General features: G+C 38.8%; 1 protein-coding gene across 1 annotated transcript in view; it reads left to right on the top strand.

The window, feature by feature from the left end:
* The window catches only part of LOC126417029 (dynein axonemal heavy chain 1-like), a gene marked incomplete at its 3' end in the record, with an annotated part of 951942 nt that overhangs the window by 524145 nt on the left and 415081 nt on the right, over positions 1 to 12716 (top strand). Inside the window, exon 35 of the mRNA XM_050084920.1 lies at positions 2063 to 2223. Within this exon, the coding sequence (XP_049940877.1) occupies positions 2063 to 2223 (161 nt within the window). The remainder of the gene's footprint in view (positions 1 to 2062; positions 2224 to 12716) is intronic.

Raw genomic sequence — 12716 nt, forward strand, 5'->3', positions numbered from 1 at the left:
GCAATTTGTCTCTCAAACATCTGCAAACTAGAAGCGGTTCAAATTTGTGATGCTGCAGAGAAACTTAGAGCCATCTATAATTCTGACAGAAAACAACTTTGATGACGAATGTATCTGTTGTAAAAGCTGCCTGTCGTCCATGAAGAAAGATGATGGTGGTAAGTTGTTCTCTCTTCCATTTCTGTATTGAATGTTGGTTCAAAAAAATTGGTGATGTCTGTCCAAATGTGTACACGGCACTCAAAATTTACATCTATGCTCTGTTGACAAATTGTCTAGCTGAAGAGCCCTTCTGTGTTTTAAAATGGATTAAGAACTACCTGTGGACAGCAGATAATCAAGAACAACAAGTCATTCGTAGACTACTAGCTGTAGAATCAGGCATGACCGTTAGTGTGGATTTTCAGCAAATGATAAACAAATTTGCATATACAAAAGAAGGGAGGAAGTCACTTCTCTAACTTCTCTGTATTTAGGAAAAGGTCTGTTAAATGATATTGTATCATGCATTTGGGACTGACTAAATTTCACATTTAAATGAAGTAATTTTGGCAGGATATTAAACTGTATTGAGTTTCTTTGTATTTTTACCATACATTGTGCCGAAGTTTGATGCTTTTGTTGTAATTTTTCAGTAAAAGGAGCTGTTGGAAGTGTGGCAATTATTTCATGATTTTTTTAATATTTAACTTGCACATGTGCTTCGTGTTATATGTTATTTAAATATTTAAGTAAAGTTTAGGACTGAACTTAATGATCACGCAGCTGTGAACGAATATCAATAATGAAGTTTAGGAACAGTGAGCGTCAAATAATAATACTGCATAAGGATGTCATACACCCTAAATACAGCCATGATGTTCTGAGAACCAAATACCCCAGTGTCAAAATCTATTAGCAGTTGATCTACTTTACCCCTAATTTTCATAACATTTTGATGGAATAAGTTTACTGTGTCTTCTGTTCTGCATTCCCCATTTATTGAATTAACTTCCAACTTTAAAGGGACCTTTCTCAAATAGGGCATTCCTCCCACCTGACTTATCTTTAAAATGGTCAATATCACTGGAGTTAGGCTCAAGTGTGCTCATATCCACCCACTGTCCCACTTTGCTGTCGTTTATAAGTAATAGTACCACCAAACACACAACCATATAAGAGCACAGAAATGTTACTAAATTTTGAGTTGCTAATCTTTTTCCAGTTTAGGTACACCCAAACAATCACAAGACACCCAAACATGTCAAGGGCACAGCGATGTGCAAAATTAAAAAGTCACAGAGGCCTAGAAAAGATTTAGCAGACAGTGTTCTCCTGATGATGCATGTAGAAACTCAAAGAAACAAACTGATAAAGACAGCAGCCAAGGAGGCTTACGTGATTCACTCTTTCTGGCTTCATACAGTGACTTTGCTGTTGCCCAGGATCATGCACAAATGAGAGGAAGGGTGGCTGGAATTGAAGGACAATAAGCCTTTGTTGATGAAACTGTCGCCTGTACTGTAGTCCCACCGAGCCATTGAAGTGAAACAGAAGCTGTTAAGATACTTGTTTTGGACATCACTCTTTGATACAAGGATACCTTCGCTGGTGAAAGAACTAACCAATATTCAGTGCTTATGTCAAACAGATCTCAGTATGCCATTGTGTTTTAGGATACACATTAGCTTCTCAAGTGATGCCTACTCATGAAATGGCAAAGGACGTGGCTTGTGTTTTGATATTCATAAATTTTTGATTAACTTATCATGATATTCCTAAACTGATTGAAGGAGAATTTAATTTACTGTAATGGCTACTTGTACATAATCAGTCTCAAAATTTTATGAAATTTTTAACCAGTTAGCTGTATTTTTAAGAATAACAAAATTTTTATTACTTTTTTGTTTTTCTGAAATGTGTATGACTATTTAGCTGCTGGTTGTTTTATTTACTTATGCATGGTTGATAATCACTATACACTGGTGTGTGTCCTATCATTAAATCATCTTCATCTCTTGGCTTATTTTCCAGAGAAAGAAAGAACTCACTTTGGTTATTTAAGGACATTTTTGTTCCACAGGTTGGTATGATATAAGAAACATTGGTGAATTTCGTACACTTGTGGATGTGATTTTTGTTGGGGCCATGGGCCCTCCTGGTGGAGGACGGAATCCAGTCACTGCTCGACTTCTCAGGCACTTTCATTTCCTCAGCTTTCCTGAACTTGAAAATACAAGTAAGGTAATTAATCCAGTCACTGCTCGACTTCTTAATTGCTTTCATTTCCTCAGCTTTCCTGAACTTGAAAATACAAGTAAGTTAATTAATCCATTAGTGCCAAAAAAGAAGCATTTAATGAAAAAAAAACAATTTTACATTTCTAGATTTAATATAATATACTCTACCATATATGCAATACTAAACACTGTTGAGAGCCATACGTACACTTTTAAATTGAGAGAAACATATTAAAATATGTTCAAATTATAAATAAAGAATGAAAACAACAAATTACATCTACATGTTCACCTACATCTATATTCTGAAAATCATCGTGAGTTGCATGGCAGATGGTACATCCCATTGTACCAGTTACTAGGGTTTCTTCCCATTCAGTTCACATATGGAGCACAGGGAGAATGATTGTTTGAATGTCTTTGTGCATCCAGTAATTATTCTAATCTTCTCCTCAACATCCCTATGTGAATGATACCAAGGGAATTGTAGTATATTCGTAGAGTCATCATTTAAAGCCAGTTCTTGAAACTTTGTTAATAGACTTTCTCAGGATAGTTTATGCCTGTCTTCAAGGGTCTCCCAGTGCAGTTTCTTCATTATCTCTGCGACACTCGCCCACAGATTAAACAATCCTGTGACCATTCGTGCTGCCCTTCTCTGTATACATCCAATATCCCTCATTAGTCCTATTTGGTACAGGTCCCACACACTTGAGCAATATCATAGGATGGGTCGCACAAGTTATTTGTAAGCAATCCCCTTTGTAGACTAATTGCACTTCCCCAGTATTCTACCAATAAACTGAAGTCTCCAGAATGAAATCAAGGGATCTATGACGGATTATAGTTAGAAGAGGGACTAACTGAACCGCAAATTTGGTATAGTATCTGACAGGGATTCCATCGGGCCCTGGAGCTTGTTCAGTTTTAACCATTTCAGCTGTTTCTCAACACCACTGACTCTGATACTTATGTCATTCATCTTTTCAGTGGTACAAGGATTAAATTGAGCAATTTTCCTGGGTCTTCCTTCGTAAAGGAGCATTTGAAAACAGAGCTAACTAATTCAGCTTTTGCTTTGCTCCCTCAATTTCAGTTCCTGTCTAATTTGCTAGTGACTGGACATTAACTTTGGTGCATGTGACAGTGTTTACAAACAACCAGAATTTCTTTGGGTCCTGTGAAAGATCATTTGACAATACTTTGCTATGGTATTCATTGAAGGCATCGTGCATTGCTCTCTTGACAGCAAAACTCGTTTCACTCAGCATCTCTCTATCTATGCTCTATGCTTTGTTTTACACCTATTATGCAGTAGTCTCTATTTCTTTAGAAGTTTTTTTGCAGTGACTGTATACCACAGAGGTTCCCTTCCATGATGTACTGTGCTACTGGGTACGTATGTGTCCAGTGCTTGGTCAACTATTCGTTTAAACTTGAGCCATAGTTCCTCTATGTGCTTCTACCCTCTGCTGAAAGTTTCAAGTTCCTCATTGAGATATGACACTACTAATATTTTATTTAGTTTACTGAATGTGTATATCTTTGTGCTTGGTTTAGTTGTCATTTGCACTTGGGTAATCATTGTTGCCACAACCACATTTTGGTCATTGATACCAGTTTTGATGTGGACGTCCTCAAAGAGGTCAGCCCTGTTTGTTGCCATTAGATCCAATATGGTTCCAACATGAGTGGAGTTCCTAACTATCTGTTCTAGGTAGTTTTCAGAGAAGGCATTCAGTACTGTTTCACAGGATGTCTTATCATACACACCACTTACAAAACTGTACTTGGTATGATAAGCAGCAAAACATTCAACACACAGTCCCACATAACGTTTCTGGCACTGGTATGTAATGGTGTTTTACAGTTTATTCCAGCACGTTGTCTTTCTTTGAGTTCCTGTATTTTCACAATCTGGTGGTTCATTCCATTGAACCAGAACTTATCTGCTACAGTACTGGAATGTGGGGTTAGTCCACATCCTTTCGGTGGTATCAAGTACCACTCCAATAAAGAACTGATAAGAGCCCGGCATCATTTCCTGTTAGGAATATTTTTTCTATACTGATTCGTGTTTTGGTCTGTTTGATCAGTTTCACCTATTGCTTGTAGTATTCTGTCAGTATGAAGGGTTGAGGCATTTCATGGGGTACTTGACTGCTGACAATATTTTGAAAGACTAGTTACTAGATTCGCAACAGTTGTATATGATGCCACAGAAACAATGGAGATGTCATACAATTTGTGCAGAAACAGACCATTATCATCTTGTGCTGCAGAATGAATAGTGCATCTTTCATCTTGCTACATTTCCTTCTTCTTTGGAAGGGGTCAGTTTGTAGGGATATTATATTCTCTCACAGTCCCAGTGCCCCAAAACCTTGTTCTCTTGTTGCATTTTTAAACAAGCATCTTTTATTATAAAAGTCTTCAGTTATAACATATATCCTTTCCATTTTACATTCCCTTTCTTCTATAGTAGCTTTTTCCAAACTACTTTCTTGGATTATCTCCCAAAAACATTTAAATTTTTTTAACCTTCTTAATTTGGTCAATGTCTGTTTTCAGAAGTCACTATTATTGTTGTAAACAAGAGCAAGCATTGTAAACAAGTTGTCAAAATAGAAGTGAAATGGTGATTTCATTTCTGGAGGTAAATCTTCAGTAGTTTTTATGAGAGGCACAGTTGCTTTGCTGAAACACTTCCCTGCCTTGGGATCTACATCTACATCTACATACATACTCTGCAATCCACCATACGGTGCGTGGCGGAGGGTACCTTGTACCACAACTAGCATCTTCTCTCCCTGTTCCACTCCCAAACAGAACGAGGGAAAAATGACCGCCTTTATGCCTCTGTATGAGCCCTAATCTCTCTCATGACTAGCTGACCAGTCTGAATACACATTGAAGTCCATCAGGTAACCACAAGGTATTCAGTGAGCAGACCTTGTTTCTGAAGTTGATTGGTTTACCTTGAATAAATTGTTTCAGCCCATGCCTCCCGAAATACCTGACCATGCTTTCATCATAGAACAAATTCTGTTCAGGAACAAAATATTTGGAAATCTGTCTTACAGTGAGTAACAAGAGGTCGAATTTTCCACAATTTATCACTATTTGTTTGCACCATGAATTTTCCACAATTTGTCACTGTTGTTTGCATCAAAGTTATCACTGTTAGAAAAATGAGTCAACCAAATGACCCGTTCAGATCTATTCATCCTCTTTGCACTATACGCCAGCTTATTATTTGTTCATTATTGCTCTCCCAATACATTCTTCTTATTCTCTCTCTCTCTCTCTCTCTCTCTCTCTCTCTCTGTCTCTCTCTCTCGTTTTAAATCGTAGGCCTACCCCCTAAGGACTAGATTTACTACCAAACATTTCACTTCCTCAGTGATTACAGAAGGATCGGGATGATTCTTAGGTAAAGGTGTATCTTCATTTCCCTGGGTAATTACATTGATAACTTCATTGATGAATAGGTCAAGTAACTCAAGTGCGCTACAGATATCTTGTTACTGGAAAGGGGAAATGTTAAAATTCTTTTCAAAATCTACTTTAATCCATGTACCCATTTTATCACAATGAGAGTATGACTTGGCCTGAACTGTTGTAAACTGTGGTGGCTGGAACAAGCATAGCCATTGGCACTGAACCAGGCCTGCATCATTTTTCAAGTTTGAAGTTTGTGCTGCATGTGATTCAAGTAATGTCTTTTCTCTATTTGAAGTTCTAACTTCAGATTCAGCAAGAAGTTGTCTTGACTAAGACTGTCAGGAATTGCTCCATCTTTGTCATACCAGAACCCCACCAATCAATATGTTTGAATTAGTTGTGGCAATGAAAATGTTGGCACATTGTTCATTTCCAAATACTACATCAAAAGCTTGATGATGATGATGATGATGATGATGATAGTAATTTCTGAAAACAGACATTGACCAAATTAAGAACATTAAAAAATTTAAATGCCATGGGGAGATAATCCAAGGAAGTAGTTTGGACAAAACTGCTCAAAAGAAATGATACATAGAATGGAAAGAATATATTTTATAATTGAAGACCTTTATAATAAAAGATGCAGGTCTAAAAGTGCAAAAATGTGGCATCATAATATAGTAATGAAGTCAGAATGTCTGTATACAAACATTAAACTGTAAATGAGAAAAATTAGAATTTATAGAAAGTTGAATAATAAGGAAAATATCAGGCCCATGAAAAAATGTGGAAGGTTGTAAATTATGAAGTCATGATGAAATTTATTGAAACATAGAAAACATATCAGAAGTAGTAATGAGAAAAAAATGACTGTTATTTATAAAACATGCATATCAAATACAAGACAGTAGAGTAACCAAAACGTTCTTCAGATATTTTTGGGATAAAAATTCAAGTTTGATCCATAAAGTGAAACAGGATATAGAAAAAAAAATACAAAAGCTGAAGAAACAATTGACAGAGAATTATTTACGGAAAAAGTATTGAATAAAGAAGGATTTGGGCATAGAAAAGTGAAGGAAACTGTTCTGTAATGGACAATGACAGGAAGAAAGAGGACAAGATTACTATACATGATCTAAATGATCGAAGCAATTTCATAGATTTACTGTAGCTAAATTATTTCCCATATTATCACAGGGCTTTGCATGCACACAGAAAAACTCAATATTTCTTTTTCCACATATCACAAGTTCTCCATATGTGTCCACCTACTGATTCTGATGATATCTATTTGATAATCAAGTTCTTCCCACACTCATTGTGTCATGTCTATTATCTATTGAAAAGCAATGTTGATGCAAACTTACAGTTCTGGTAGGTATGCTGATAGAGGAGGCAGATTCATGCATTGTGCCTGTTCACTGCACCATTCACAAAAAATGTTGCTTTATCACTGAAGATGAATTTTTCACAAAACCCATCCTCTTCCATAAGCCATTGCAACTGTGCCAAAAAATCAAAGTGTCTGAATTTGTCAGGGCTTGTAGTAATTGCAAGCAGTAAGACTTTACTTGCAATCATTTGCTTAAGATCTTCCAAATAGTCAGTTGTGGTATATTCATCTCTCTGCTTCCTCTGTTTGTCAACTTCTTCTACGTCTACATCTACATCTACATGATTACTCTGCAATTCACATTTAAGTGCTTGGCAGAGGGTTCATCGAACCACAATCATACTATCTCTCTACCATTCCACTCCCGAACAGCACGCAGGAAAAACGAACACCTAAACCTTTCTGTTCGAGCTCTGATTTCTCTTATTTTATTTTGATGATCATTCCTACCTCTGTAGGTTTGGCTCAACAAAATATTTTCGCATTTGGAAGAGAAAGTTGGTGGCTGAAACTTCATAAATAGATCTCATTGCGACGAAAAACGTCTTTGCTTTAATGACTTCCATCCCAACTCACGTATCATATCTGCCACACTCTCTCCCCTATTATGTGATGATACAAAATGAGCTGCCCTTTTTTTGCACCCTTTTGATGTCCTCCATCAATCCCACCTGGTAAGGATCCCACACCGTGCAGCATTATTCTAACAGAGGTCGAACGAGTGTAGTTTAAGCTGTCTCTTTAGTGGACTTGTTGCATCTTCTAAGTGTCCTGCCAATGAAACGCAACCTTTGGCTCGCCTTCCCCACAGTATTATCTGTGTGGTCTTTCCAACTGAAGTCGTTCGTAATTTTAACACCCAGGTACTTAGTTGAATTGACAGCCTTGAGAATTGTACTATTTATCGAGTAATCGAATTCCAATGGATTTCTTTTGGAACTCATGTGGATCACCTCACACTTTTCGTTATTTAGCGTCAACTGCCACCTGCCACACCATACAGCAATCTTTTCTAAATCACTTTGCAACTGATACTGGTCTTCAGATGACCTTACTAGATGGTAAATTACAGCATCATCTGCGAACAACCTAAGAGAACTGCTCAGATTGTCACCCAGGTCATTTATATAGATCAGGAACAGCAGAGGTCGCAGGACGCTTCCCTGGGGAACACCTGATATCACTTCAGTTTTACTCGATGATTTGCTGTCTATTACTACGAACTGCTACCTTCCTGACGAAATCACGAATCCAGTCGCACAACTGAGACGATACCCCATAGGCCAGTAGCTTGATTAGAAGTCGCTTGTGAGGAACGGTGTCAAAAGCTTTCCGGAAATCTAGAAATACGGAATCAACTTGAGATCCCCTGTCGATAGTGGCCATTACTTCGTGTGAATAAAGAGCTAGCTGTGTTGCACAAGAACGATGTTTTCTGAAACCATGCTGATTACATATCAATAGATCGTTCCCTTTGAGGTGATTCATAATGTTTGAATATAGTATATGCTCCAAAACCCTACTGCAAACCGACGTCAATGATATAGGTCTGTAGTTCGATGGATTACTCCTACTACCCTTCTTAAACACTGGTGCAACATGCGCAATTTTCCAATCTGTAGGTACAGATCTATCGGTGAGCGAGTCGTTGTATATGATTGCTAAGTAGGGAGCTATTGTATCAGCGTAATCTGAAAGGAACCTAATCAGTATACAATCTGGACCTGAAGACTTGCCTGTATCAAGCGATTTGAGTTGCTTCGCAACCCATAAGGTATCTACTTCTAAGAAACTCATGCTAGCAGCTGTTCGTGTTTCAAATTCTGGAATATTCCATTCGTCTTCCCTGGTGAAGGAATTTCGGAAAACTGCTCTCAATAACTCCGCTTTAGTGGCACAGACGTCGGTAACAGTACCATCGGCACTGCACAGCGAAGGTATTGACTGCGTCTTGCCGCTTGTGTACTTTACATACGACCAGAATTGTGACACCACTGCACATGTGATCAACAGTTTCTTCACTCACTGCTGGCCAACCCATTGATTTCACATTGCAGAGGCATCCTGAAGCTTAAAGCTGTGCATACTATTGCCAAATGGAGTTGGCAGTGATACATCTTTGTTGAACTTCATGTACATTGCACTGTTGTGGTAGACTGGTGTGAATGCATTTCAAGCACAGCATACACTTTCTTGGTACCAGTCGCCATCTTGCCTAATAGCTCACTGCTGTGCTCCTATGACAGGAATCTTAAATATGGCTGCAACAATACAAATTTTTTGACTGTTTCAGACACAAGTTGGAATATCAACAACATAAGGAAAAAATAGATTGCTACTCACTGTAAAGGTGACACAGTGAAGTGAAAACAGGCACAATGAAATGACACACATTAGCTTTCAGCCAAAACCTTCATCAGAAGGGGAAACACACACACACACATTTATTCACACAAGCAAACACACCTCACACACACGACTGCGACCTCCGGCAGCTTGAACCAATCAGAATGGATGTGTGTGTGTTTCCTTTTCTAATGGAAGGCTTAGGGCATTATATATGGTAGACAGGTGAGCACTGGGCAGGGAAAAATAGACAGGTCATAAAATAAAAGATTATGGGAAAATAAACAGTAGTGGCAGTAATAAGCTAGACAGAAATTACTGAAAAAAACATTGTGAAAGAGTCACTAAGAGTGGAAATTATAGGACACTATGCATGGTAGACAGGTGAGGTCTGGGAAGGGAAAAAAGGAAAGAAAATAAAAAGATTGTGGAAAAATAAAGAACAGTGAATGAAGGGAATAGTTACTGAAAAGAAATGCTGAGTCCACAAAAATCAACATAAGTTTATCCCAGGTGGTTATGTGGGTGGGAAGAACTAAGTAGTTCCCGCATGTTGAGTACTGAGAAACTTATGGCAGGAGAGAGAACAGAGATGGCATGTGCGGTGAAACAGGCGCTTAGGTCACGACTCTCATGTCATACAGTGTGCTCTGCAACAAGATATTGTGTGTTGCCAGTATGCTCTCTCTGTCTGTGCCCATTCATCCCATGTGATAACTTGGTGGCAGTCAACCAATGTAGAACACTGACCACTGCTTACATGAATGGTACAGCACATATTTCACAGCTATTTCTTCTGCCTTTGGTGGTAAACATTTTGCCTGTTACAGGACTGGTGTAGGTGATGGCAGGAGGGTAAAACCTGATTTACAATGGGTATGGTCACATTGGTAGGAGCCACAGGGTAGAGAAATAGATGCAGAAGGAGTGTGGAGTCTGACCAGGACAGTATTGTGGAAATTGTGAAAATATGAGACAGAATGGGCCTCTTTCAGGCCACGATTTTAGGAAGTCATAGTCCTTTTGAAGTAACTGACTAACACATTCAAGACCAGGATAGTGCTGACAAGTGACTAGAGGCGCACTCCTACATTGTATTTTGAAGGGATCAGCAGTGCCAGGATTGAAACCTGCTTTTGAACTATTTCTGATTGGATAATTATATACAGTGAAGGCTGTGAGAGTCGTGGTTGTGTTGCTGTAGAGAGTCTGCATCTGAACAAATATGTTTGCCTTTAATGCAAGGGATGTATAAGAGGGAGAGTTTTATATTTAAAGGATAGAAACTGTCAAAATGTGAGTACTGCTGTTTGTGCGTAACCTTAATGTGAATGTACAGGGGGTAGACAAAGTGCAGGAACACCACACACCCAACAAATTACCATACCTAAGATGGTGTAGGAAAACTGTTGGCATTCAAAACAGCTTCCAATCCATCTTGGAATGGATAAATGTACATCCTGTATGGTGTTCAAAGGGAACTTCTACCGTTCTGTAGGTAAAATAGTGGCTAGTTCAGGTAACACTGCAGGTGATGGGTAGCAATTGCTCACCACACAAAGGCTCAATCATACTGAGCTCTGGTCGCCAGGGGAGATGTGACAGTTCATTTGCGTGCTCACAGAAGCAGTCTGAATGATGCAACCTTTGTGAACTGGGGTTCTGTCATTTTGGAACACAGCATTGATATCAGGAAACAAATATTGTACCACTGAATGACCTGATCAGCGAAAATGGTCAGATAATTCTTGGCAGCAAGTCAACCTTGCAGAGTAACCATGGGGTCCAAGAAATACCATAATATGATTGTCCAAATCACCAAACCTCTGCCAGCTTTCACTCTTGGCAGCAAACAGTCTGCATCATAGGCTTGGGATGGCATATGCCAGGCGAAAACTCAACCACAAGTTTGGAACAGTGTGAAACAAGACTCATCTGACCAAATGTTTTTCTTCCATTGTTCAATAGCCCATGTTTTAATGGCTATGGCACTTCCTTTTCCTGTTACAAGCACTTAATCACTAACATGCGGTTTTGGAATTCCAGCTCTCCCTGCAATTCCTCACTTAGGGGATTTTTTGACGTTGGCATGGTGCTGATTGGGTTTGTGAGTGCAACATACAGTTCTGCAGTGACTTTTTCAGATGTTGATCTCTTACTTTTCGCCACAATCCTTTTCATTGACTTGTGCTACGATCACTCAACTCACAATTATGTCCACGTTGTGACTTAGCTTTTCCTATGTGTCTTATTAATCTTTGATATGGTGCCTCTTGAAAGACCAAACACTTCAGTTACCTTGGTTACAGAAGCACTCACCATAAGACCACCAACAATTTGCCCAAGTTCCAATTCACATAGCTGTGATATACTGTACTAGCAGTTGTGACCACAACTAACAGTAGCAACATATTTAGGGCATTGCACAAGTGCCATTCATGGTCAAACATTGACAGCACCACTCGCAAGCTTGGCTAGCATGTGTATTATGTTTAAGCAAGCATTTGTTGTGGTGTATCTATATTTTTGTCCAACTCCTGTAAGTGCATAGCTGACACTTGCTGTGGATGAAGTTATCATCAAGGATTTCACATAGCAAAGATGTCATCAGTGTATCTAAACCAAATCAGGGCTGAATGCTTATAAATCCCCCCTCCAAGTGGTACATGAAAAGACTGGCATAGGAAGAAGCCAGTCTGATTCCTGTGGTCATACATCTGATTCTTTAGTTATTTCATGTTCCATAGATCTTTTATCGAAACAGTGTAGAATGAGTCACATTATAGGGTATGTATACACGATTTGTGTTAACATTAATGAACGTATGTTTTTTTAGTTATACTCATGCAGTTATGCTTAAAAACAAGTTTATTTTTATTTATTTTTTTAAACCGAATACCAGTTTCTAAATAGAAATTCATCCACAGTGTAGAAAAGAAGTTGTCCTCCATCACAGTGGGACCCACCTCCTCTTACTCAAAATCACCCTCTCCAAACCTTCTAGGAATTTCTCACCTCCATCCTTGCCTCTCAATCCTTATTGAAAAACCTTAATCCTACTCCCATCATCACCACTGCTGAAGCCCAGGCTATCAGTGATGTGAAGGCTGACCGATCCATCGTCATTCTTCTGGCGGACAAGGGTTCCATGACCGTGGTACTTGATCGTTGGGAGTATGTGACTGAGGGACTGCGTCAGCTTTCAGACACCACCACGTACAAAGTTTGCCAAGGTAATCCCATTCCTGATGTCCAGGCGGAGCTTCAAAGAATCCTCAGAATTTTAGGCCGCCTACAAAACCTTTCAC

This window comes from Schistocerca serialis, chromosome 8 (assembly GCF_023864345.2).
Source record: "Schistocerca serialis cubense isolate TAMUIC-IGC-003099 chromosome 8, iqSchSeri2.2, whole genome shotgun sequence".
NCBI classification, from domain to species: Eukaryota; Metazoa; Arthropoda; class Insecta; order Orthoptera; family Acrididae; genus Schistocerca; species Schistocerca serialis.